Below are 27,940 nucleotides of genomic sequence, written 5' to 3'. Positions count from 1 at the left end.
ATATTCAGATACAAGTTTTGCATCAATTACGGCAATGATTACGTCATCATCACAAACTGTGCCTACGTCGGTCGACACAACGCAAAACGGTAAATCTTAGACTTAAAAACATTAGGACGTAGTGTGATGATATAGGTTTCGTGGAAAAAATCCTGACATGAACCTGTGGAATACCTTCTGCTTTTGTAAAAATTCAAACACATATACATGCTATTTGTTCCCTCGACATTTAGATGATTACATGTAGCAATTACCATTTTTCCTAAAAAGCTGCAGTAAATAACATAAGCCCTAATTTTGTGTAGCTCTCTTCATAAGTGCAGTCATCATCGTTGCAATTTTACTTACAACCAACGTTATTTGTTTTATTACACTTGTAAAGTTGAAGAAGAAAACGAGGTATGTTGCAATTCCAAGTCTAATGCTTACTCACAAAAAAATAAACATTTTTTTTAAATTGAAACCAACAGGTTTATATCCTTTTTTATTAACTATTAGACCTTACTAAACTATGTTTTAACCATTATGAATCAATCTGCATGCCTTGTTAATTATATTTCGTATTAACGCGTAACATATTTTTGTTTTACAGTAATTTGCAAAACAACCCAATATTAGCGGTTGGACAAAACAAACAACTCAGCAATCAAAGTTTGAATCAGACACAATATTACATAAATAACTAATTGCTTTGTTTTACGCAATACATAATCTTCATTCAAAAATAAAAATATGTACATGTGTATGACGTATTGTCACCTCGTGTTTAATACAAACCTAATTCACAAAAACTAAAACTAAATAAATTCCCTCCTGACAGCTGGTGTTTCTACAATACAAAATTGTAGCGAAATTAAAACAAAAGAGTGTTTAAGCTGCAGGACAGTGCAAACTCTTTCGAGTAACAGGGTAAAAACCCCTGCCTCACCTAGTTTGTGCGATGCCACAACTGGGCATACAGCACAGAGAAAACTGGCTCAAAATGGACAAGCAACTGCTTGGGAACCAAAGTGACTTTGCCTCAGTGTCACAGTATCAATGTACAAACATCGAGCCAATAAATGATAAGCCGCAGACAGAGCACATTGTTTCGACCTATGCTATAAGGTCTCATCAGTGCAACTGGTGACGAGAGATCGGTCGTTTTGGCTAGTGTGGCTATCCAACGGCACACTAGTTTGTTGGGAGTAACAGGGTAAAAACTCCTGCCTAACCTTGCAGCTTATCATTTATTCGCTCTATGCTTTTACAAAAGAGTGTCGAATAATTACAAAATGCGAGTGATTCGAGCTTACCTCAAGTTTTGTGACTAATATTTTAGAAAATTGTGTAATTGTTTACAACACACTACAGTAGGTAACTGGTAACTTTTCGATACGAGATGGTTTCATTTAAACTTACTTCGTTTGTTTGGCAAATTTTGCGTCACCGAATTCTTTCAGGAAATCGGTTGGAGCGGTTATATCTGCCTACGCAACTACGTCACAACCATTACTATAGACGACAGCTAAAGTAGTAGGTTAAAATACATATGTCAATGCTCTAGCAATTTGATCAATAAGTTGCAGCGGATAGTTGCTGATGTTCATAGTATAATTTACGACATTTGCGAAACAAAATGTTTTATGCTGATGCCGCTTGTAGTTAAGTAAGATAGATATGCTTTTGTGATGTAGTGCAAATCTGATATTCTTTAATTGACAGCATAAACACAATTGCAAAGTGGAAATAAGATGTCGCTCCACATAAGCTGTAAAAAAACTAGTAGAAATACTTTTATTGATAACTATAATGACAAAAAAAAATAAAGTAACAGAAACTATAGCCACCGTTCTAATAATTGACCTTTTTTCGTCACAAACGTTGCAGGTGAGCTGTACACGTCCGGAAAGGTAAATGTATTCTTACGCGCAGTTGATTTGTCGACTTAATTACTTGCAATGTTGTTCATGCAGAACACGGTTTAGTATAGTATTGGCAATGGAGTTGTGTTTGCTAATATGGATTATGCTGATAGTTTCTGATCAACGTACATTGGGTAAAACTTGGCAAGAATTTCAAGGACAGGAATATCTCATTGTTTACTCGCCATATGTCGGTTCATATGCTGACGCTGAAACCGGATGTGCAGCAAGAAATGCTATAGTAGTAAATGTTAAAACAACTCAAGTTCAAAAGTTTCTCGTCGAACGGATTGGAAACTTGACAGGTATATTCTAAACATTTAGATTAAAACGAAAGTTTAAGTAACAAACTGTGATGGCGTGAGTACGAAATCTTGCATGTGCTTTTTTATGCTATTTTGGTCCCCATCTTTTACATTTCATTGGCAGACTTTCCATACTCCCTCTACATCGGTGCAACGCACATAGAAAACACAAATAGCTTCCAGTGGTCAGACGGAACTAGCCTTAGTATGGGACAGTGGGCTGTTGGTGAACCAAATTATCATGGTGAAAATGAGAATTGTGTCATAATGGGATGGATACATGAACTTGACACATCGTACAAGTGGCGGGATGTATCTTGTTCATCTAACTCAAGATATATTTGTCAACGACATATTCCAAGTGAGCAATAATGCAATTGCATTTTGGAACGATTTTACAGTTACCACTTAATCAACCTAAAGTATACCCAGTGATATATTTCACAAATATACTATTCCGTACGGGTAACAAAACATCACAGGTTGATGGCTTGTAACATCTTTTCATACTTCAGATATTTACTCAAGAGTTCTTTCAAACAAATTCGATTGCAGCCGGTCGCCCTATTTTTAGCCTACAGCCCTATAAGGGGTAATCAAAATCTATCGCACATGGCAACAATACATTAACATATAAACGATCTCAAGTACTGTTTGACAGCTAGTACAACAACCGCTGCAGCTACAACCACAACAACAATAAGGTCAGCGACAACAACAACAACAACAACAGCACCAACCACAACATCAGCAACAACAACCACAGCAATGACAACCACACCAACAAAAACCCCGAGTACAACTGTGACAAAGTCAGTGATGAGCACTTTTTTAACCCCTACGACAACCGTACCCGGTAAAAGTTAAAAATTAAAAAATGATTATTTTTAGCTTCATCTAATAACTTACACTTTCCACAGCGTCAACAGAATCAAATCACAGCATTTCTGAATCATCGAAAACAACCTCCCATACATTTTCAGGTGCGTATATAAGTCAAGGTAAGTCTTAATCCGTACATGGCATTGTAGAACAAGCCTAACGCACATTTTTAATAATGAAAGAAATTCGGAAAGACACTGAGTTTGATATATTAGTTATTGCAAGCAAGATCTGACCCTACGCAACAATGCAAAAACTATCGAACATGCATAATCAAAACGAGATGTTCTTTTATAAAATAACTTTCGATATGTACATATATTTATTGTAACATTGACGGCTCATGTATGAGAGCTTTTGGTCTGAAATAAAAAGCCAACAAACACTGACACAGGTTAAAACATAACGTTGTACAGCACACAGTTTGTGTGGATTGGTGACGCTCACCATCACACCGAAATACCTGTTGTGGTTTACGACACAAACTGTAGTGCAGCCGATATACTCAAAGAGATTGTAAAGACAAAAATACTTTTCAAAACTTTGTACAAACACCCTCCGTCCTTCCTCACAAATACAACACAAAAGGACACAAGTATGTTATGTAGACAAAATATCTGGGCATACAAACAAAACAACAAACTATTTTGGATCAATGATCAGTCCAGACAGAAATAAATCTGATTTTAATGCTATTTGAAAGCAACTAATTTCTTTAAATCTGAAAACACGGCAGCACTTAACACGAAAGTTGAAGAAGTTTTAAAATAATAAAATAAACATGGTATTATTTTAATCACAACGTTATAGCATTCAAAACTTCAAAAACTACTCGAATTGTGACAACCCCGAGAATGGAATATACATCGTCACAAACAATTGCTGGTAATCAAGAAAAACAAGATTCTGGTAAACTTATAAAATACGTAGATAGATACAAATTTGACAAGAGAACGACTGCAAATTTTAATATGTTTAGATTTGGCCATTTATTGGGTCGTCATTGGATTATTGTTGTTCACCAACCTTGTCAGTTTATTTATGATTGGCAAGTTGTGGACACAACGCAAAAGGTAAAAATTATCAAATATTGAGCCTAAACGAATAAAACAAATCGATTTTGTGTAGAGTGATCCAACCCAACACGAATAGACTTGCTAAAGAAGCAACATATGAAGTTCCAATGCCAGCACCTGTTCACAATTACGAAGACGTACAAAGAGGTTTGTTTTCTCATTGCACGCCAGATATACATTGTATGTCGAAAATGTTTGTTATTTAGTTTCAGGTGGGAATAACAACACGGTGTCTTATGCCAACATAAATATAGATGATCCAACTAAGGATGGCGAATACGAAGCTGCATACATAAAGTTTACTCCATAGTAAACTAAGCAAAACAACAATCTATCTATGTTCTAAGGATGCTGACTCAAATTAAAAACTACATACCATGTATACTATAAATTTTAGCTTCAAACAATCAACAGTAAATGGCAGTTATTATTGAATATTATTGCATTGTCGATTTCTAAATTCTTACATAGCTGTAAATGCAACAATTGTTACTGCACTATTCAGTGCGATATCATAAAATTACATCAAGTTAAAGTTGGAATATAATTAGTTCTTACCATTTGAATCATGCTTGCGCACTCATCACAAATTGGGCCAATCAATAATTCTGTTTTTCATAAAGTGTTACCTACAATTTAAGAAATATTGTATTTCTTTTATCTGGGATACCTACTACACGAAAGGTTTTTTCAACTAATTTATTTTTGTACTGCCTGTTACGAACAGTGTTGCTTGTGTTTACAAACGGGGATTTATTGCCTTTGGCGCGCTTGGCTCCTTGCAAAAAGCGTGTAATCAGTGCGCCTTTTTATGTGGCAGTTCTGTTGCGCTTTACGCCGTGCGCCTTACATCAATGTGTTAAGTTGTGTAATCCAAATACTGCAGTTGTACGGAATCTGTATGTAGACTCTGTCATGTCATTAACGTGCTACTTTTATTAATTATATTTTATAGGATTGTACACCAAGGGTCACAGTTATTTTTAAGGGAATCTGCCCCATTACGTATTTGCATCTTTGTGATCTGAATTTAGATTCATGTTCGATATAATGTGTGTTAATACAAACGGATCTGAGTTTCCATACATTAAGATGGGACCAAATCAGTTTTGGAAGACACACTGCCTACATCCATTTCTACGCAATGCACAGAGAGATTCACGAAAACCCAGTATAGCAAATAAATGCACAAAACATGCAGCATCATATCGTTTTGAACAACCCTTTCTTCCCTTTCTCCTGGCGCCGGAAACTATCCAACAGGGTATAGTTGGTGGTTTCCTTTTCTGTTAAGCTCTTAGATTCCAATCTGACTGGTTTCTCCCAAGTCCACGAATTGTACCCTCAACTATGTCCCACTATTAAACGTCTGAACGTTCCGCAGCTATTTTCGGCTTGGTGAATATGTTTAGTGCAATTGTGCTGCTACGATTCTGCCCGGCGAAACAAACTCAACTCATTTAAAATTTACTTTAAAAAAAATGCAACAAAACTTTGCAACAACTAACGCCAGGAAGATAAAAAAACAAGTCCAGTGCTACAAGATAAAACTATAGTTACTCACCAGCGATACTTGAAAATAAACTTGGATTGATTAAGTTAATCCGTTTGATGCAATTGCTGGGAAGGCGTAATAGACTTCGTGAAGAATGAGATTTTATTCAAAAAGAGTAGCCTACTGTTTGTTTCTTAAATTGTTTGTATATTTTTTAAACTGCCTTACCAATACCTGCGACAAAAAAAACTGTAATGAATTATAAGTGAATAAATTTTTGAACAAGAGGTATGAAATACTTAAATGTAAGTTTTAAAAAAACATGTCAACAACAACCAGCTACTCCACATGCAGGTAAAATGCTGACAAAAGAAAAACCATAAGCGAAAAGCATCGTAGGTGTGGAGCACTGTTGCGAAACAAGCGATAAGAACTTTAATGGACCTGTACTGTATTACCGTAATTGGCTATATTAACAAAAAAAACTAATCAGACTTCAGCCCCAACGAAAGCACCAACAATATGGTGAACACAACAAAAATTCCCAAGCGTTATAGAGGTGATTGATTCCAAGTTTGAAACAGTTGACTTTAAAACATTTCTATGACGCATAACACAACTGATGTTGCAGTCTGTCTACTCCTGTGATTTCTTGAATAAATGCAAATAAGATTATTAATCCCAACTACTTCCGCTGCGACGCGACAATACCTTTATACGGCTCCAAAGTCTATGCCGGGTTTGCCAACTTAGACGCAACTAGAAAAGTTAGGAGGGGGTAGTAGTCATTAAAAAAGCTGTCCTTTTAGTGACTATAGGCATCTGAAAACAAACAGAATATTTGCAGTTAAATGATGATGTTAAAAAAGGAAAATGATTACAGTAAACGTCTAAAGTTACAGTGTTGTTTGCTGCACAATGTTACAGTATTTACGCAAACGTTTTTCTTATCTTTGTTTTGTAGTTTCTTCTCGAAATTTATTGTTTAAGGTCAGAAATAAAACGCCGAACCCATTCCCAAACAGTGTCTTTGCTTTCAGGCACGTTTCTCAAGATGAAATTACGCTTAATACTAGTTATTACAATGTGGGTACTGGCCAAGGCGCAAACACGGCATTCTTTTCAAGGAGCATATTACCTAATCAACGTATCATCACCAGCACACACTCAAGATCAAGCTGCTTGTGGTGAAAACAATGCTTCACTTGCTAATCTTAAAGCAGCCGAAGTGCGCAGATTCTTTGGAAACACAGTAGTTAATGTAACAAGTAAGTTTACGATAAAAGTTGTAATTCCCGCCCGAACTTTAAACGCAAACGTTTTTTTTTATTTTGTACCATTTTCTATTTTCGTTGTAAAATCCATGCCTCACCTAGTCTGTGCGAACTGGTTGGGAACCAAAGTGACGTCGGCTCAGTGCCACAGTATCAATGTAAAAACATCGAGCCCATAAATGATAAGCCGCAGAGAGTGCACCATAAGGTCACATCAGTGCAACTGGTGACGAGAGATCGGTCGTATTGGCTAGTGCGGCCATCCAGCGGCACACTAGTTTGTTGGGAGTGACAGAGTAAAAACTCCTGTCTCAGCACCTTGCAGCTTATCATTTAGTCGCTCTATGCTTTTACAAAAGAGTGATTAATCGAATAATTACAAAATGCGAGTGATTCGAGCTTACCTCAAGTTTTGTGACTAATAGTTTAAAAAATTGTGTAATTGTTTACAACACACTACAGTAGGTAACTGGTAACTTTTTCAAACGAGATGGTTTCATTTAAACTTACTTCGTTTGTTTGGCAAATTTTGCGTCACCGAATACTTTCAGGAAATAGGTTGGATGGTTATATCTGCCCGCGCAAATGCGTCATAACCATAACAATAGACGGCAGCTAAAGTATTAGGTTAAAATACATATGTCACTGTTCTAGCAATTTGATTAATAAGTTGAAGTAAATAGTTGCTGATGTTTAAAGTATAATTTGCGACGTTTGTGAAACAAAATATTTTATGCTGATGTCGTTGGTAGTTGTAAGTAAGATATGTTTTTGTGCTGTAGTGCAAATCTGATATTCCTTAAGTGACCACATAAACACAATTGTAAAGTGGAAATATGATGTCGCTTCACATAAGCTGTAAAAAAAACTAGTAGAAATACTTTTATTGGTAATTATAATGACAAAAAAATAAAATAACAGAAACTATAGCCATCGTTCTAATAAATGACTTATTTTTTTGTCATAAACGTTGCAGGTGGGCTGTACACGTCGGCAAAGGTAAATGTATTGTTATGCGCAGTTGATTTGTCGACTTAATTAGTTGGTAATGTTGTTCATGTAGATTGTAGAACACGGTTTAGTATAGTATTGGCAATGGAGTTGTGTTTGCTAATATGGATTATGCTAATAGTTTCTGGTCAACGTACACTTGCCGAAACTTGGCACAAATTTCAAGAAATCGAATATCTTATTGTATATTCGCCATCTGTGACATCATATGCCGAAGCCGAAACCGGATGTGCAGCTAGAAATGCCATAGTAGCAAACGTTAAAACAACACAAGTTCAAACGTTTCTAGTTGACCAGATTGAAAACTTAGCAGGTAAATTTTTAACATTTGTATTCAAACAAAACTTAAGTAACAAATTGTGATGGCATGACTACAAAATCTTGGATGTGCTTTTTTAAGTCATTTTGATCCCTATTTTTTACATTTTATTGGCAGACTTTCCATACTCGCTCTACATCGGTGCAAAACGCGTAAATAACACAAATAGCTTCCAGTGGTCAGACGGAACCAGCCTTGATGTGGGACAGTGGGATGTTAGTGATCCAAATAATATAACCGGAGATGAGAATTGTGTAATAATGGGTTGGATACATTCACTTGACACATCATACAAGTGGCGTGATGTGTCTTGTTCATCTTACTCAAGATATATTTGTCAACGAAATATTCAAAGTGAGCAAATATGCTATTGCATTGGAACGTTTTTACATTTAGTCTAACAACTTAAATATACCTAGTGTTACATTTTACACATATATTTATATATTTTTGTGTTCAAGTTAATAATCTCAAGTTAATTACTTGTATAATCTTTCTAGACTTTAAACTTTACACAACATTATTTAAACAGATTTAACTAGAGCCGGTCGCCGCATTTTTAGCCTACATATCTATAGGGGGGAATAAAAGATGTATAGTACATGCCATTAACACGTCAAACTCTGCATGATCTATTTTTATGAACTTTTTGACAGTTACTACAACAACCGATACTACTACAACAGCACCAACCACAACTTCAGCAACAACAACAACAACCACAACAGCAACAACACCTACAACAACAACATCAACAGCACCTACCACAACATCAGCAACAACAACCAAAGCAACAACGACATCAACAACGACAACAACAACAACAGCAACAACTACAACAACGGCAGCAACAACAATCCCGTTTACAACTGTGCCAAAGTCAGTGACGGCCACTTCTTTATCACCTACTTCAACAATTCCCGGTAAAAATTAAAAATCAAAAAGTGTTATTTTTAAGATATATCTAATAACATACACTCACAGGGTCAATGGAATCAAAGCACAATATTTCCGAATCATCGAAAACAACCTCACATACATTTTCAGGTACGTATATAAGTCAAGGTAAGTCTTAATCGGTGCATGACAATGTAGAACAGGGATGTCAAACTCGTGGGGTTCGCGGGCCACATTGCAGTTTTGGAATTATGCCGAGGGCCGCATGTAATTTTTGGTCTAGTATTATACACCTAAACAGCCTTTACGCTTCGACCGCATTGCAGATCCTTATTTCACCAACGGCCGCCAATTATCTGCTGGTTTGATGGCATGTAAATATATATATATATATATATATATATATATATATATATATATATATATATATATATATATATATATATATATATATGTTTAGGTGTGCTGTTTAGGTGTATAATACTAGACCAAAAATTACATGCGGCCCTCGGCATAATTCCAAAACTGTATACATATATTTTTTCGCATTGTTTCCCCACAATTAGGCTGGTAACACTCTTTTCAGTAACACAAAATCTGTTTAGGGCCGTTTAAAAATCAAAAGATTTGGCAAATGAGTTTTAATTACACCACGCCTGCCAGTACATATATTATAATGCGGCCGTACGGCCGCGGGTTGTACACCCTTGACTGAAACTTTAAGGAAGGGTTTAATGACTATCGTTTCTATTCATAACATATGAATTTGTATGTATAAATTAAATTTCGGTAAACTTCTGTTTAAATAATAGCTTTAAACTTGAAAAGTAAGAAAAATGTAGCATAATTAGATAAAATTCTGACAAAATATTACAATTGTTGTTGACTGTTCGTGGGCCGCATTGGAGGGCTTCGTGGGCCGCATGCGGCCCGCGGGCCGCGGGTTTGACAGGCCTGATGTAGAACAAGCCTAACGCACGAATTTGATATGTAAATTATTGTAAGCAAAATGTGACCCTACGCAACATGCTTATTCAAACGAGATGTTCTTTCATCAAAAAACGTTCGATAACTTTGTAACATTGGCTGCTCAAGTATGAAAGCTGTTTTATGAACATAAAAAGACAACATCCGCTGACGCAGGTTAAAACATAACGCGGAATAGCACACAGTTTGTGTGGGTTTGTGACGTTTACTACCGCACAGGAAAACAAGTGGCACGCTACGTCACTAACTGTAGTGCAACCGATATGGACAATGAAACAGTCAAGACAGAAATATTTCCCAAAAACGTTCTTTAACTTTAACCACTGTACTTTACTTTTGTAAATTATTTCATTCTTTCCATTACATATAAAAAAAGGATTTTAAGCGAGCTTATCACTGCGATTACGCAACGTTGTTTTCAAGACTTTTTACACACATAAGATGTCTTTATAACTACCGATATATAAGCAAAGATTTCAATTTATTAGAAAACTCACCGCAATCAGGAAATTTGCTACCAATTATTATTGGATCGATAGGAGGAGGGTTGCTGATTGTCATTGGAATTGCCGCATTTTTGGTTTACCGATGCAAACGGTAAGATAACAGAGTTGTGCAACACATGATTTTTGTTTACTAATGTTTTGACTTTACCTAAAGATCCGACGGAAGTCTGACTGAAAATACACAAAGGAATAACGAATCTGGTATGTACGTCAAGCTTTTTATTTCTAAGTCTAGTTTTAATTATTTTTTTAATGACGTGGTGAAACGCATGCTTTTACTGTTATCCAAATCTGTAAATATTTATTTTAAAGCATCAAGACCTATTGCTTCGCCAGTGGATGGTCCAGCATTAACAGATGAAGCTGAATGTAAGGTCGAACATACAAACGTGGCATACACCTCAGTAGTAATTCAAAACGAAGAAGCCAACCAAAGTGAAAGTGAAAACGAAAGCACAAGCGACGCCCCTGAATATACAGCTGTTGTAAAAAAGACAAAGAAGAGTCGTCAGCGTGCAGTTGATGCTAAAGTTTCAGTTGCCATGACAGAAGTTTAAAATCAGTCAAACGACTAAAGTGACACCCTGGTTGACTCTGACGAAGCCCCGATGTATACTGCTGTTGTCAAACAAACAAAAGAATGATACTTATCGGGATTTGAGCTCAAATCAACTACCTTGAAAACTTGAATCGATAACGAAGTGAACTAAGCCTATTTCTCTTGAGACAACTAAGTAGCCTATTACAGATTAACACGACAACACTTTGCTGTAACAAATAGTGCACTTAACCTAAACAATTAACTATGTAATATTTTTAAAAAACGACATACCTATTGTACATGCTAAATGTTGTTGTCAGATTTTGCTAATTTGCTGTATCCTTTTGTGTTAAATTAGTTTTCTGTAAATTAACTTTTAAAGTCTAACGAGCACGCCTTTCTCGCGCTAATGATAATGAGGACCAACCAAAGTGCATTTAGAAAAATACTTTGAGAAAAAGGGTAAAGCGCGTAGACGAAAAAAATAAAACGGCACGTTGCTTCACCAGATAAGAGGTCTCTAGACTGATATCGGAGATTTGTTTTGCTTAACGCCTTGATATCTAAAACCGATTATTCAAAAAAAATTAACAAGAAGTGCATACCAAAAAAAAGTCAACATAGGTTATAAATTATTGCCTGTTTTTATTGAACAAAAATCTTGTTTTGTGTGTTTCAAGGTAAATGGTGTATTGCAAGCGTATGTATTTGTATCGTATCACGTTTAAGTTTATTCTCTGATGTTTACTGAATTTCATTGCTGAATATAAAGTACGCAGATTAAAAGCTTCGCCTGTTGCATAATCATCGATCGTAATCCTTGCCAGCCAACTGTTTTAGCCTCTACAGCAAACTGCTTACTGTGCTGGCCCGTGCCATCATATTGCCAGACATGGCTGCAGGCAAGAAAGATAGGCAACCAGCATACAGATCAGTGTATGCTATTGGTTTGTGCAGTAATGCGCTGTAATATGCTGCGTACTGGTATGTTATTTGCCATCGCTTTTCTCATGATGGCATGTAAAACTTACGGTAAGACTTAAGAAAGAATAGTTCTAAGATATGTTCACGGTGCAATTTGAACAGGTTAATGCGATTTTGTTAGGTTGTTTTTATCTTATTTTGAAAACGAAAGCAGTAATTCAGTACGAAAAGTTATTTTAAAACAGATGAAAAGTGTCAAGCTGTGATAAAATATAATAATTATATCATAAGTGTAAACCTATTGGTTCCCAAAATAACGTTACGTTAAAAAAAGTTTTTTTCTTAAAACCAAATCAACTCTGAAAATATATGTTATAGGTTGTCATGACTACCGGCATGGCAGGCCTGTAGATTCAGCACCCAGACGAACAAAACGACAAATTGGTTTGTTCGGTGACCCAGCAAAGAGAGAGGCCCAAGCAACACTAAAGCTGAGAAAATATTTCACCGTCTGCATGGACGGTAAAGTAAGGTTTTTGCGCTCTATAGTCTAAGGCCTTATCAAGGCGAGTACACTTCTTTAAGGCGAGGAAGTTTGATGCTTCAAGGGTGCTTGTAAGCCTTGTCAGGGGTAATTGTGATAAACTTTTTTGTGTTAAACTATATTTTAACACAATTTAATCAAACAAAACATTTAAAATTTAAAAACTATGTCTATGTTGACATACCTGTTGTGCGACTATGGACTTTGTCATTCACATTGCTCATTAATCCTTACAATTTTTCTAAGTGTTGCTGGATAAATTAAGCAATAAGGCAAGTGTCAAAGGATTGTAAACATTATAAATTGTAACAAAACGCAAAGTTCCCCTCAGGCAACGGTTGCTGCGTTGCGCCATGAACTTTGTGAGAACAACCGCATAAAGTCAATTACTAAAATGAAAATCTACACCAAATGTGCCGTCAGTGTTTAAGATAAGATCAATCCGCAAAATCTGTATCTGCAAATCCCTTGTAATGTATTTGGATTAGAGTTCTGTGTGTTCCTTAAAGTGCTGCTTGTTGTCACTTGAATAATCTGGTTACTTTATAGCAAAGTGTGTCGTTACCAATAAAGTGCGGTTCGAAATACCATGTGAAGTACTTTTTACATTAAAATGCAAACGTAATTAAAATCCAAACGTCGTCAACTTTTTACAGCTTGGACCAATATGGGAGTGGAGCAGTGTCCTCGACTACACTATACTGGACACTTTCTGGTACAAAAATTCGGCGGAGTCAAACTGCAGGTGAGGATAAAATACATCTCTATTTGGTAAAATACTGGAAGCAGCATTTTTTTAATTTAATCTAAACACATTTTTTTTCAACTCAGATCACCAGATTCAAATGTTATTCATGAGATATTTATCAGGGAGCAGTAGTTTTATCAACCTTTTTCTCTAAAATAAAAAAAGAAAAGTTGGTTTAAAAACATAGTACCAAATTTGGCTTCAAATTTAGCTTATATAATGCGTAACTGGATTTCGGAGAAGAAATTGTATTGATTTTTGCAGCAAGGAGACCAACAAAGATTCAGCGGACTGTTGGAAGAATCGATTGATTTCTTTACTTGATGCTGACTCGTCTTTACTTGACGTTGCAAAAACCTGTATTGACGAGTATAGCCAATCAACGTCAAACAGGCGCTACCGTAAGGAACTTTATGTCAAACACTTAAAAATAACTGTAAAGAAGAACGGAAAATTGATATATCCGTTTCGATCCTTATTCGTCTAAAAATGTTATTTGAATATCAGCATAACGTCTTGGTTTTTGATTTCCACATTTAATTTTGAATTGTAAACTTCTTAGTGTTCTGATCTTTTATTTAAGGTCGACAAGCAGACGAGCCAGATCAATTAGTCAATGGTGAGTAATCGGTTTTGTTTCATCCTTAATTTTCACAAAAGTGGGATTTTCATAACTTGCAATTCGATGTGTAATGTTCTAAAATGCTACTTATTTATTTCACACGAGGAAGTAATTATGCCAGAGAGAATAAGTTTTTTTTTCTTCTACAAACTAATTTAAGACCTAATTTGATTATTTTCCTTTTAACAGCTAATCAATTTTCCTTTTGTTCAGAATTTTGTCGACCGCCCAGCACCGAACCATTCCGCCCCAACTCCCCTAAAGTAAAATCGTATACGCTCTGCGGGAAAACGGAAGGAGATTTCCCGTCGTATCGACCGTCGCTGGACTTTCCAACAATACTTGAGTTCGTTGGAGATCACACCACCTGTGGGTCAGTGTGATATTTAAACCCACATGACCAGCATGTGTTTAACAAAAATACATGTTAATATGCTGCAGACAGTACACACTGTTTCGACCATCGTTGGATGGCTACACCAACCAATACGCCCTATCTCTCGGTACCAGCTGCTCTGATTAGACCTTATAGGTCGAAACGATGTAGATTGTCTGCAGTATATCACGTATTGGCTTGTTACTTTTATATGTAAATATTATATAAAAGTCTTTGCTCATATAGCAAATAGCAAACGCGGAAAAAACCTTTCCATAAAGAATCATAAGCCCGAACAAAAGTTGTGTCAAACGCTCAATTTTAGTTTAGAATTGCGTTGCGATGTTGCTCTTAAAAATTAATATGTCCAATAATAAAAATATTAACCATTTTGTTTTTAATGGGATAACTCTTAATTTATGATATCATTCATATGATTGATGAATCTTTAGAAGCGACCTGGTGGATTGTGACGCAAGCAACCAGGAGACAATAAGTACTGGAGACCCCGACGCCCCAGCGTGGCCCTACCGCTTTGAAGCAATTACGAGAAACGATTCTCCATTTAAACCGATCATCAGGACATGCAACGCCCAAATTTACCCGCTAAGCACTGGAGGTAAGTAAATACTGAGTGATGGTTTTTGACAGTACAGGTATGTTTTATAGTTTTGTATTATGTCTTGAACGAAGAATAGCGCCGTGTGTGGTGGCCGTTATGATGCACGATACTTCGTGTGTTATTTTTTTGTGCGTTTACATACGGTTTGGCCGAAAATTTGTTTCGATTATTACGAAAATTGCGCGTTCCAAATAATTTCGGCAATCAAAAGTTTTAATAAATCACGTCTTGTTTCTATTTACTTTCTTCACGTTTGTTTTCATCTTTGATTAGAGCAATGCCTTTTTAACTTGATGTTAAACGGCACCAACAGTGCCACTAGACCCATGTAATACTTAAACTTAAAGCATATGTTTTGTTGTGACTGTTTCTGAATGTATGACAAAACACTGTTAATAACGGAAAGTATGTGATGCTATATTAGTTTTGTTGATAGTAATATAAATCAGAAAGTCTTATTAGTTTTATGACATACTGTATATTTTTGTTTGCAGCTTGGAGTATGTGGACTGACTGTAGTCTTTCATGCGGCGGGGGTACTAGAACAAGAACGCGACAGTGCAACGGTGTGGCGAAATGTCAAGGAAATGAACAAGAAAGTTGCAATGAAGACTTATGCGAGTCAGTTGTCTAAAAATTGATTGCTAATTAAATGATCTGTCTAATGCAGGGGTTCCCAAACTTTTTTGGTCTGTGGCCCAAATGTCTATTTAATAGCGATTCGTGGCCCACCACGTGCTGTAAATTTGGGCACAAACAAAAAATAACTCAAAAACAGGTGAAATTATCCAGCAATTTATTTTTAATGAGATACATGCTCCTGAAATTTGGCTACAAGATTCAGAATTCTTTGCAAAAACTACGTTTTTCAAAACAAAGCGCATAACATCTACAGTATTACAAAACAGTAGAATCTATTCAAATGGCTCTGTGGCCCATTGAAAATGTCTTGGTGGCCCACTACTGGGCCATGGCCCACAGTTTGGGAACCACTGGTCTAATGCGATTGTATGTTTAGAATATATTTTTAATGTTTAGAAATTGTCGAATATCCTTTACAACGCGAAATCCTTGTGGAGCAGGGACACTTTCACAACAGCAATGTACTTCACAGTGAGTCAAAAATGCTTCTATGTTGGTCTTTATGCACAACTAACATGCTTTAATAATCTTCATGCTTGTAGAGGCTGCTGCTTCAGTGACGGATTTTGCTACGAAAGCACAAGTTAGAAAATTTTATCTGCTCTGTTTGACTAAATTACAACCAACTAAAAGACTTAGCATTAGTCTTGAGATTTTGTAAAAAACTTGTTTTTATTCCCGCATCCTCATAATAACTCGTTTGACTTTACCCTAATAACATCCCATTTGCCTTCGCCTAAGTTTACAACTTTAATTTGAGCAGAACCTCTATCTTTCGACCCTCCTGCTTTTCAAGCCACTGCATCATCTTCTGCTCTACAATTTGGTGGTGAAGACGGATTCCCGGGAACTCGATTATCACGAGAATGTAGTCTGTCACGGGCTTGCAACAGACAAGTCTCGGGACCTGACAGGTAATTTGAAAAGAGCGAAGAAGACAATGGGACACTCTTCGTTATAAATATAGTGATGAAAAATTCTGTCCTTTTGGACTATAGACATCCTTCTTAAAAGCGTACACAAAGATAGCTTATTAAGTTTTTTTATGGAAATATAAAAGCATATAATAACAAACACACAAGAATTGCAGCATCTTATGAGTTCCTTTTGCAAAACAAAAGTTACGTCAATGTTTTTACAGATTGTCATGTCAGAAAGCTGGCTGTTGCTGGATCGCAAATCGCTGTGCTGGATATTCGTGGAAAAGTAAACTGTTTTAACCGTAAAGTTGAAATAACTGCTATGCTTGTAGCCATTCATTTTTAAATTCATTTTTGGCCATAGATTAGTAATGTTCGATAATTTCATCGCGTGTTACGGCTAATTAAGTTAAGCAGTTTTACCAAAATGTCAACGTACATTTGCTTCAATCAAACTTGATTCGTTGCAGAGTGTTAAAAAAATCTATTTGTTTTTTGTTAGTTTCAAGTCTTCGGAGTGACTGTGCTCCAGGATTTTCCGGCCCACCGAGCTGCAGAGGTCATGTGATGTTTACGCATTTATGTTAATCGTTGGTAACTGCAATTTGATGCAAGCCCCATTAGTATTGATTTGGTCAGAGTAACCCACAAAGCATAACTTTTGAGACTGTGTGGTAATGTGTAGCCACTAGTTGCTAAAAATGAAATTATACACCCATGACTGTTACTTAAAAGATATTCTTAAACGGTTTATTTTCAAAAACATTATCAAAAAGGGGTACTCATCGGATGTCTTTCAAATGCTAAAAACATATTTTCTCATGAATGTTTAAATATGTTTTTAAATACACTAATATGAAAACAATATTTGCAATTGTGAGCTTACCAAATATTGTCTTTAGACGTCAACGAGTGCGCCAGCAACCCCTGTTCTCCACCAATGATCTGCAAAGATCTCATCAACAGTTACAGTTGCTCATGTCCTCCCGGCACAATACCACCACTCTGTTATACAGGTGAACTGAGCTCTTATAAGATTTCAAGTACTGCTCAAAAAACAAAAAGTGACAGCGAAATTTTGCTCTTGTTGGACTGTATTAAGCCACACACGTGTGCCATAACATCGTTACAAATAACTTCTTATGTGTGTTGGCATCTATTGAAACTTTTACCTCAGTCTTTTTACGATTTTGCCCTGTTGAATCATTGCAACATTCAATTTGGACTTTTTGAACTAAACAATTTTTTTGGGCAATTTAAGGACTGACATGGAGTCAATGGACGTTGTGGGGGAGCTGCTTACGGACTTGCGGGCGCAGTTTGAGAACAAGAACCCGCGTTTGTTATGCAGGAGGTTGTCCGGGTTTGTCAATGGAATCTAGCACATGTAGTTTGGAGCCATGTGGTACGAGCATTAATTTGTTTCATATAACCTTTCTGCATTCAAAAGTAATGTAAAAAAGCTATAAAATGTGATATTTTGTAACACATGTGGTATTTTTCATAATTGTAATATGTTTTTGTTGTGGTTACGACCGATCTGTCAGTTTCTACTTACAGAAACCTTTATTGTTTTAAGTTTGTCACAAATTATCAGTTGTGTTACCACAAACCGCTTTGAAATCTGTTGATAAATTTACACGAATTGTGTGTGCTACGATCATTCAACAGCTATTGAAGTCAATTAAACGTTTCATTTAAATGTTATCTTTAATTTCAGGTATCACATGTCAATCCCAACTTTACGGATGTCATGTTCATGCCACATGCACAAGGTATTTAAGTACAATAGTCTGCACTTGTTTACCAGGTTTCGAAGGTGATGGACGGAGCTGCGCAGGTAACTCGCTGGAATGTGAAACTAGTATAAAAACTGTAAGTTGATTTGATTTTTTAACAGAAATTAACGAATGTATGCCGCCATACGAACACGATTGTCATGAATATGCCGACTGCATTAATGTACCATTTGGCTCCTTCTCTTGTCAATGTCGTGTTGGGTTTATAGGAGATGGAAGGGAATGCACAGGTAAGGATAAAAAAACATATCTTTGGTAACTAGACTGGTATCGTAACTAGCTGAAGTTATATGGTGACTCAATGATGATTTAACCTGGTAAACATGCCTACTTGACATATTTGTTCATTGTACAAAATCGGCTGTTTGTTTCGAATGGTTTATGATTTTTAAACTCTTGTATACTACTTGTGGGTCTTGATCCTTATCATTTATCTCTAGAAGGCAAAGTAGGGATTAGCGTGAAAACAGTCAATAAACACAAATTTTATGTCTGTAAATCAGGAATTCATGGGAAATTCCTAGATAATTGCAACAGCAAAAAAGTGGTTAAAAGAAGTTTTGTAGGTATAAAAAGAATCTTGCGTACGTTTGGAGTTTATTTACGCACAATTAGTGGTACGATTACTACAGTGCAGATCCAATGTACTTTTCTAACAAACGAGTATGTTTGTATACTCTGATTTAATTAAGTTTAATGAAACACAAATAAGTTTAATGAAATACAAATAAATTTCTTTTCCTAATCAGTAGGTGGATTTTTATTGTATTTCAGACATAGACGAATGTTCGTCAAGCTCAGCAAACAACTGTCACGCAGATGCAATTTGTGATAACACTATTGGTTCTTTCACATGTACATGTAGACCTGGATACGGTGGCGATGGAATAACGTGTATTAGTAAGTGGTAGTTGTTTCTTCCCGGGCCTGGTTTAGGATAAAACTTCGTACCATGCACTAGTAATTGGAAGTGATCATATAGTTAAACTGGTTTTGGGTACACAAAACAACTTGTCACGTTTAGACAATGTTTTGCCTTATTCTAAGTGCTTTGCGTTACATTAGAATTCTATCCTGTTTTTAAAATACTTTAGACAAAAAGCTTTGGCTGGTGTGAGTATTTAAATCTGTTAATTAAATATTTTTACAAATTTCACATTTTGACTGAATACAAATTTAGCATGTTTTTTGGATGGATTTTTTTAACGAAACACTGGCAACTACCGCGTGCCTTTAATAATAGTTAAAAAATCAAATTTATTTTTACTCAAATTAGGTAGCAGCCCTTGTGCAGACCAAGGAATCTTCTGTGGAACCGGTGCTCAATGTAATGCAAACTTTGGGGGACTTCCATTTTGTGTTTGTGACAGCGGCTATTTCTTAACCGAAACTTTATCATGCTCAGGTCATTTACCAAACTCTGATTAGCATTTTTCCCCAAAATGTCCAAATTACATGATGAACTGTCTTTCCACGTTTTAAGAGAAGTAGCATTTAATAAAGCTGGATTGTTTTATACAAATATTGCAAATTATTTCTAAGATATAATTTGAAAAAATAAATATAGCTTCACTCGAATTCGTCTAGTAGAATTTGTTTGCAACATTTTGTTTAGATATTGACGAATGCTTTGCCGGTATACATGGATGTACACTGTATTCGACATGCTCTAATACAATTGGTTCATACAGTTGTCCTTGCGATTTCGGTTTTGCCGGAGATGGGCTGATATCCTGTACAGGTGTGTTAAACGCAATAAGTCACGTTAGTTACATGTAGCAAACGCAGGGAAATAAATAAGGTTAAAAACACATTGCAATTAACCTGTATACTTTATGTTTTGTTTATACATTTTGAAATTATGACTTAATAATGCGCACAGGTAGAATCTTTGTATTTGCCTGCATTATAAAAACCTAGTAAGAAAATGTACATAAATGCAGAAATGTTGCAGTTATGCGAACATTTGATTCTCGTTACCACATTTGTGTGTATATGGGTTGTTTTAGATCTAAACGAGTGCGCGACTATGACCGATATGTGTGACCCCAATGCACTTTGTACCAATACCGTCGGTTCATACACTTGCGCTTGCAATCCCGGATATGCAGGGAACGGATTTACTTGTACAAGTAAGTTAGTTGCATTTGCATTCCTTGTGTTTGTTTTGGTGGAATTGTTGAAGTGAGCTTAACGCATAATCTTATTTATGATTGCAGACAAAGCAGTTCGTTACGTTTAGAAAGCTTGTATGTTATTTCCAAAAATGTTTATTAAAAGTGTTTGCTATTCTCTGTCTTGTAAAAATTTAAATCCGCTTAGTGTGCACCACATATTTTTTATCTTGTGTATCCTTTTTTACATACAACTAAGATTGTATTAATTCCCTTATATGTGGAAATGTCATAACGTTGCTTTTTTTGAAAACTTTATTGCACACCAAATCAAGACGTTGCGTTTATGGCCAAATAATTCTAGTTTTCTTGTGTTTTGCTTTTATTTAAATCAGGTAGCACCCCTTGTGAAGACCAAGGAATCTTCTGTGGAGCCGGTGCTCGATGTGATTCGAACTCACTAGGAAACCCTATTTGTGTTTGCGACAGCGGCTATGCTTTAACAGAAGCTTTATCGTGTGCAGGTAGTTTGTCAACCTTACTTTAACTCTCATTTAACATTTGAAACATTTACAACCTCTTCTCCTTCAAGAAAGGCAGCAACTATCTAAATGATACTTGGCGATATTTTTTTACAAAGATTGCGAAAACATATCAAAGATATAATTACAAACATCTAACCCAATTTTACAAAGTGCTGGCGATGAAAGAAATGTTTTGTTATGTTTTAGATATTGACGAATGCTTTACAAACACACATGGATGTACATTATATTCGAATTGCTCTAATACGATAGGTTCATACATGTGTCCCTGTGATTTCGGTTTTACTGGAGATGGGTTAGCATCCTGTACAGGTATAACACGTTATAAATCCCTTTTATGCAATTGCAGATAAAGAAAAAAGATTGGAACCGCAATACTATTACCCTGTATACGTTTATTTAAGGTTTATAAAACCATGACTTCTAAATCTGTGTTAATCTAGATTACATTTAAGGACGGTATTATCACAAAATAATGTAAATGCAACTTTTCGCGCTAAAGCCTAGGGAAGGGTTTTTCATGTCGTTGATGTAACAAACTGCCTTTGGATGATTGCTCTGCGTAATTTTGCAAACGGAATTTTAATTTTGTCGCTTCTTCGTGGAAAATTGCAACATTAGCAATAGTTTGTTCAGTCAAGCTTCCTTTTCTGAAATATAAATTCAGATATATGGACCGCAAGTCCTCGGGACAACTTCAAAGGGACCTTTATGCAAATATAATTAAAAAGTTTTACAACCACTGCTGTGGAGAAAGACAAACACTGTGACATTGCTGTATTAGCAAAAAGGTTAAAGCACGTTATATGTAACCTCTATTTTTTGTAGTTAATATTTAGTAACTGTACCATTTGATTTATTACATTATAAAAACTCAGTATTGAACTGTAAATAAATAACTCAGAGAAACATTTATTTTGCCATTACATATACTTCATACAACACCTATGTATGCAAGTTGGATATTTTTAGACCTAGACGAGTGCGTGAGTATGACGGATTCCTGTGACTCTAATGCACTTTGTACCAACACATTTGGTTCATACTTTTGCACTTGTAATCCTGGGTTTGTCGGAGACGGCTTCACGTGTGCAGCTCCAGGTAAGTTTGTGACTTCTACTTTAAAACATACCAAATATGCTTTTAGGGTGATTGTTGAAATGGGTTAGGTTTGTTTTGCCGGATAAAAGACAACGTTTGACACACTGGGCACTAAATCAATTACCAAGCAGGAAACCTACGCAAATTGAAATGTTAGAGAACGCAACAAAAGCAAAGGGCACAATTTATGAATGGCTAAACGTGCTACACTGCAGCTACACTGTTAAATGCGACTAAACGATTAATTTATTACAAAGTAGGTTTTTAGATCCTTGAATATCAATCATTGTTGTTTAGCGGACTGCATGACGCCACCACCTTTTGCTATTGATTTGGGTGTAACTGTGGCTCCGTTTTATACTCATGGGACCGTATACGTATACGTGTGCCCTCGGTCGTGTCAAACTATTGGTGGTGGACCATCAACAACCTGCACCAACGGAGCGTGGTCCCAGCCAATTTTAACACCTTTCTGCCAAATTTCGCCAGGTCAGTGTGTGCTTATTTGGAACCTATTTAATGGCTGTATTTTTGAAACAGTTTTAATAAGTGTTTAACATTATGTTGCAATTTTTTCAAAATCTTTTTCAACGTTTCAATTTTTCAAAGGTGATTGCTAGTGTTTGCAAAATGTTGCAGACAAATATGGCCGAGAGTTAAGTTTACAGCAAACCCACAAAAAAATACACACAAAAAATAATTACGGCATAAATTCTACACGAAAAAATTCTTGTGCTTTGACAAGAACAAAATACGTTTTATTTGTTTTATTAGAGTGTCAAGCCCCAATGATTCAACATGGATCGGTGACCCTATTAGATGAAGAGGGTTACTGTGTAGGGGAGTATATAGAAATCACTTGTGGCTCATTTTATTACTTAGACGGTTTCAATTTCCCAAGTTGCAAACCCGGTGGAGCATGGACGACCTTACCTTTGTGTAAACCTCGGCCAGGTAATCGCCAGTCATGTAAAACACATTTGGCTAGTTACTTTTAATCATAGTTTTTTTTATCTATATTCTAACTGAAACCGCACTCAATTTTTGATTCCCAAATAAAATTATCGTGGTTTTTAGTTAGGTTTCATTTATAGTCTACGATATAAGTAATAAAAATGTAATAATTCAGTTCGTAGAATGACAGTCGCCATCAATAACCACTTTAAACGTATTTTAGCCAATTTAAATAAAACGATCTGTAACAACTGAAAACTTTGGCTTCCTCAGCTTGCGAAAACCTTCCGACAATCAACTCAAATGGATTTAACGTTCCCAATGGAACACGACACCTAGTGGACACGAGGGTGGAGTACATGTGCAATCCTCAATATGTGCTGGTTGATGGACCTTCAACGAATGATTGCCTAGATGGGACACCACCGATGTGGACATCTTCGGTTGCCCCCACTTGCGCATTTGTGGGTTAAACCTCGAACAAAGACACGTCATAAATGCAATTATTAAAATCAAATAAAAAAGGCTAGTAGGCCGAAAACCCATTGGAAGTTAAAAAATGCTTGGTTGTGGAAAGGAAAATAGTCTTGCTTAAATGTAAATGAAAGGGAGAAAAAATTTGCAAAAGTACAGCAGGTGAAGAACAGTAAAGTCACATGTGTGTATCACAAACAATGTCAGTTCACAGCGCGAATTGAAAAGTGGAAAAAAAATTTGATAGCAACTTTGATCAACTTATCACAACCATACATCAATTCTATACTGCTTGATTATGTGGTTTTCGAAAAAGAACAAACTTACCCAGTGGCGTTATTTTGATATGGCCTTGGGCTATATGCGAAAAAAGATTTGACATTCCCTAAAACCTGATTTTTTAAGTTGCTTACACAATGCCACACACACAAGCTGGCAATATGACGTTGACAATGTTGCGAACAAAACAACGGATTGACCCCTTTTCCAACAGTTTTATCTATGTTTGGGTTGTTAAAAAAACGTGAACTAAATTTTATCTTGGCAAATACAAACAGGTTGAGAACCTCTAACCAATGTGACCTACTACACGGTGAGCGCCTAATTTTGCTGACTCAGCAAAAAAAATGTTTCGAATTTTTTATTTTTTTGGAAAAAACGTTTCCGAATTTTAAATTTGTTTTAAGGAAAAATCGTTTCGACAAAAATGTTTCAACATAAATAAAAGCAAAATAATGTTTGAACGTGGATCAAAAATGACTATGTCTCCCTAATTGCTTTTTTTATAATTATTGCAGGGCTTTAAAATAATTATTTAAAAAATTCCACTGCGGTGGCGATAGAGGACCATTTTGTATTCAGTTTGCGGCGAAGATTATTGTGTATCAAACACAAGTTGTTGCACGCGAATTCAAGGATTGTGAAACGGGGCTACTTTTAACGCAAAAGATATGGATTTTGGTGTGTTTTTCAATAACTTGTTTTAACGACCACCTATTTTTTTTGTAAATTGTCTTGCTAACAATAAAATTAAATGTTACGTAAAAATGACGTCATTGGTTGCTGGGCAACGCGTATTCTTTGCTGAAAAGCAGTTTTATTGGCACTAGTTTGACGAAAAATGTTTTTCTGCATCGTTTGCTGGCAAATTTGAGAAAATAGTCTTTGAGAAAACTATTGTGATGATAAAATGTAATAGATATAAATGACCCCGACTGTTTTAGATAATAAAAAAATGTTAAAAAATGATTTAATCAGTTCGATTTATCAAAGTTACACTGTTTAAAGTCTTTATCAAAAGTAAACTTATTTTTGGCTACTGGAAATAGGAAAGTGCAAACCAATGGAAAGTCACAATACATTTACCAGTTCTATGATAAGATGAGCGAAATGTGCACAGAAACTTGCTGCTTAAATTAGTGAAAAATTTATTCGGTGGCCAGTTATGTTTGCCAATATATTGAAGAAACTGTTGGATGGTTAGGCTTTCAAATGAATCAGTCATTGATATTTAAGTATCCTAACTAAACAAGAATTATCTACAAAATTGTCTACATGACAGATAAACAAGCAAAAATCATTTATTTATTTAATTGCCTAATGTAACTTTCTGACATTTAGTATTCTGGCACCACATGCATTGGACTTCATGTAACTACTGTGTTTCAGTTTATGAAGCTATACAAACAGCAATGTCATGCCTAATGCAAGAAATAGAAAACTAATTAATGCAAGAAATATATTTTAGACTTAAAGAATCAGATTCAACTAAACTAGTCCCTTTAAATGCAGTCATATCAGGAAAGCCATGCCGTTTGTTAAGGGCAGGAAAGCAAATTTTCCAAATATATGTACTGCAACCTTCCCATTTTGTGTATAAATATTAGATCACAGTGGGTTTAGTGTAAATTTTTGGTAAATGAATATTTTTCTGTGGAAATAATCGCAGGTTATTAAGATTAAACATTGAAATAACAATAGTATGTGAAATGGAAAATCAGTCTACATGGTGAAATTTGCAACAGCTTGTCCAATTTTGTACCTCAAAGATTAGAACCTGACAAAACAGTGAAGCAATGCAAAGTGACTGTCGACGGTGGGAATTGGGGAAGCATTTAGGGTCACTTTAGGACAATACCTCCAAGAAGGCTAACAAGCACAAAAAGAATCAACAGGAACATGCAGAGGGTTGGCTGAGATTGTCATCCAGTAGACTATTTGTAAAAAAAGATCCCCTGTCAAGTCATTGTTTGTGAAAGAAATTTGCTTATATGAGCTCACTGAAGGTTCTAAAAGTGTCCACAAAACCATTAATGCAAACAGCATGTTACTTTTCTTAAAGTAATGTTGTTGTTTGGCCATTCTTTCCACCTGTACACAAGTTACACTTAATACCTATTTGAAAACCTTCATTAATGTTAATGCCATTTAACCTTCATGCTGTTTATGGTCTTTATGTCTTGGATCTTGGATAAACGCAAAAAAGCTTTGTTCTCTAATGTTGAATTATTGGCAAAAGTGATCTATGAGATGATGAATTAAAAATCTGTTTTTAATTTAAGCATTCTGTTTGATGGCATGTTGTAATAACCTCATTATTTATTGATGTAGCTTAAACCATGACAGCTGGTTTATATATGTTAGTTTGAATGTAGCAAAGCATTGTAATGGCACCTATGCACAGCTGTTTCACCTTACTGTTTTTCAGTCTATATGCCTGATGACAAAAAATATTTGTGTAATTTTAAAGATGTAGGTAAAAGGATTACTGTCATGTATAATCATTTGATTAAATCTTCTATCTACAGGCTAGATCCCTTGTATATAAGCAGATTTTCATTTCTTGAACCAAATTATTGTGGTATATCAACTTACCATGTCTCATTCACATTTATTTCTGCCTTTATATAACTGTGTGAACCAATGTCGAACTGTTGGTAAAGTGCTTTGTTTTACCTAATTTATTATGTTTACTATGATACTAATTACTAATAAGCACAATACTGTATACTTTGTTCATATCATCAGGTTTTTGTGGCCACACAATGATTTATTTGGTGGTCAATTAGAGTCATTTTGCATGAGAAGCGCAATCCTCGTATTATGCTTGGGTAACTGAGTGACTTTATCTTTTTAAATCAATAAAATGTCGTTCTTACCATGTGCATTTGGTGTTTATCGTTGTAATTATTAACTAGTTCTAACAGGCTTTAGATCACAAACGACTTAACGTAAATGCAAAAGATTTTCTCAGGTCAACTAACCTATACCATGTAAGTAGTAAACACAAGCAAAATACCGTTTCAATGTGATCAAAACTTGGAAAATGAGAGGCACACATCATCAGCGAATGCCAGGCATGACCGCTTAAAAGTGGTTTCATGTGCATTTCCTTAAAAATGATTTTATGGGCACGCGCCCCCTCTTGCACCCCGCTGCGGACGCCCATGCAGGGATATGCAACATTTTTCGTTGGTGGGTCATATAACCAATTTCGAACATCAAGCGAGGGCCATACAATTTTTGTCATGTACACAATAAATTTAAAATTCTTCTAAAGCAGGGGTGTCCAACACGTGGCACGCAGAGCATTTGAAAATGGCACACAAGTTTTGCACATTTACATGGTAAACATAAGGATTTGTCACGCAATTAAATTTGTTTCTATTGATTTTTCATGGCCTTTATTCTAACTTCAGTAAAGATTATCAGTAGTAAAATTACACAACCCACTAATTTGTTCGTGAAATTGTTCGTTTTTTGACAAAACTTATGCCCCGTTGCAAACCATTTGTATTTTGTGTTGCATAAACAGAATAAAAGGTTTCTGGAGTACCATAAACAAGTTTACTCGCATTTGACGACATAATTTTTTTCTAATCATTTAATAGGGTTCTACATATTGGCCAAATATTCGGATTGAGCCCGTACCGTTAAGACGTTTAAGACATGGTTTGGAAAAAGTACCAAACGTTGATACGCGAGTATATTTTAAAGCCAAAATTGGCACGGCGGTGTGTACGAGTTGGACACCCTTGTTCTAAAGCATCAATACATTTGTTTTCTCAAAAATACGGTTTCGCCACCACACTGGCTTTCACAACAAAGTAATTGTTTACAAGACGAAGGGAATTGTTACGTCACAGTCGGAAGTACCTTCAAGCTGCTGTATGGCCCACCTGATAGTAAACGCTGGTTTAACTTATATTTGCTACGTATAGTATAGCAACTTAAAACATTTATTAAAAACAAGCGGAAAATTTTGCTGAATTCCTATATACAAGACTTGCATTATTTCTCTGAATCAGTGTGTTGGTGAGGGCCACACTAAATAGCTTCACGGGCCGGATTGTGGCCCA

The 27,940-nt window shown here is 35.7% G+C and overlaps 2 protein-coding genes and 1 long non-coding RNA gene across 4 annotated transcripts; 2 read left to right on the top strand and 1 right to left on the bottom strand.

Moving 5' to 3' along the window:
- Positions 1-3,514: 3,514 nt before the first annotated feature.
- Positions 3,515-10,713, bottom strand: LOC145222374 (uncharacterized). Its single transcript, XR_013859324.1, has 2 exons — positions 10,648-10,713; positions 3,515-6,484 (listed from the first exon to the last, which is right to left on the bottom strand). It is a non-coding gene; the product is annotated as an uncharacterized LOC145222374 (long non-coding RNA).
- LOC145222287 (uncharacterized) lies at positions 6,747-10,464 on the top strand. The gene is made up of 6 exons (XM_080088385.1): positions 6,747-6,930; positions 8,000-8,260; positions 8,384-8,620; positions 8,923-9,189; positions 9,251-9,313; positions 10,370-10,464. The coding sequence occupies exons 1-6, from the start codon at positions 6,747-6,749 to the stop codon at positions 10,462-10,464; spliced, it is 1,107 nt and encodes a 368-aa protein (XP_079944511.1).
- On the top strand, positions 10,667-26,744 carry LOC145222373 (uncharacterized). Of its 2 annotated transcripts, XM_080088479.1 has the most exons (27): positions 11,848-12,229; positions 12,500-12,648; positions 13,322-13,410; positions 13,678-13,814; positions 13,997-14,032; positions 14,249-14,408; positions 14,864-15,030; positions 15,528-15,654; positions 16,072-16,146; positions 16,218-16,258; positions 16,439-16,589; positions 16,817-16,881; positions 17,098-17,154; positions 17,498-17,611; positions 17,857-18,000; positions 18,316-18,435; positions 18,496-18,624; positions 19,169-19,294; positions 19,671-19,799; positions 20,010-20,135; positions 20,404-20,526; positions 20,904-21,032; positions 21,240-21,365; positions 22,026-22,154; positions 22,452-22,643; positions 22,929-23,108; positions 23,382-26,744. In XM_080088479.1, exons 1-27 carry the CDS (start codon positions 12,136-12,138, stop codon positions 23,579-23,581), a joined length of 3,315 nt encoding a protein of 1,104 aa, XP_079944605.1. In that variant the 5' UTR covers positions 11,848-12,135; the 3' UTR covers positions 23,582-26,744. The 2 variants fall into 2 exon arrangements, with proteins under 2 accessions (XP_079944606.1, XP_079944605.1); XM_080088480.1 differs by lacking the exons at positions 22,452-22,643; positions 22,929-23,108; positions 23,382-26,744 and adding exons at positions 10,667-10,747; positions 10,811-10,857 and having other exon boundaries at positions 10,969-12,229; positions 21,240-22,079.
- Positions 26,745-27,940: the final 1,196 nt, after the last annotated feature.

Source organism: Phallusia mammillata, chromosome 4, assembly GCF_965637545.1.
Source record: "Phallusia mammillata chromosome 4, kaPhaMamm4.hap1.1, whole genome shotgun sequence".
NCBI classification, from domain to species: domain Eukaryota; kingdom Metazoa; phylum Chordata; class Ascidiacea; order Phlebobranchia; family Ascidiidae; genus Phallusia; species Phallusia mammillata.
This window is presented reverse-complemented; position numbering and strand designations above follow the sequence as displayed.

What these genes read in the sequence shown, in the direction of transcription:
- LOC145222287 (XM_080088385.1), top strand. Translation starts at nt 6,747, where the DNA reads ATGTGGGTACTGGCCAAGGCGCAAACACGGCATTCTTTTCAAGGAGCA. An exon ending in CACAGTAGTTAATGTAACAA is followed by an intron (nt 6,931 to 7,999) that starts GTAAGTTTACGA and finishes TTGTTCATGTAG; the next exon opens with ATTGTAGAACACGGTTTAGT. An exon ending in AACCTCACATACATTTTCAG is followed by an intron (nt 9,314 to 10,369) that starts GTACGTATATAA and finishes ACTACCGCACAG; the next exon opens with GAAAACAAGTGGCACGCTAC.
- LOC145222373 (XM_080088479.1), top strand. Translation starts at nt 12,136, where the DNA reads ATGCTATTGGTTTGTGCAGTAATGCGCTGTAATATGCTGCGTACTGGT. An exon ending in TCGGCGGAGTCAAACTGCAG is followed by an intron (nt 13,411 to 13,677) that starts GTGAGGATAAAA and finishes TGATTTTTGCAG; the next exon opens with CAAGGAGACCAACAAAGATT. An exon ending in ACCACCACTCTGTTATACAG is followed by an intron (nt 17,612 to 17,856) that starts GTGAACTGAGCT and finishes GGGCAATTTAAG; the next exon opens with GACTGACATGGAGTCAATGG.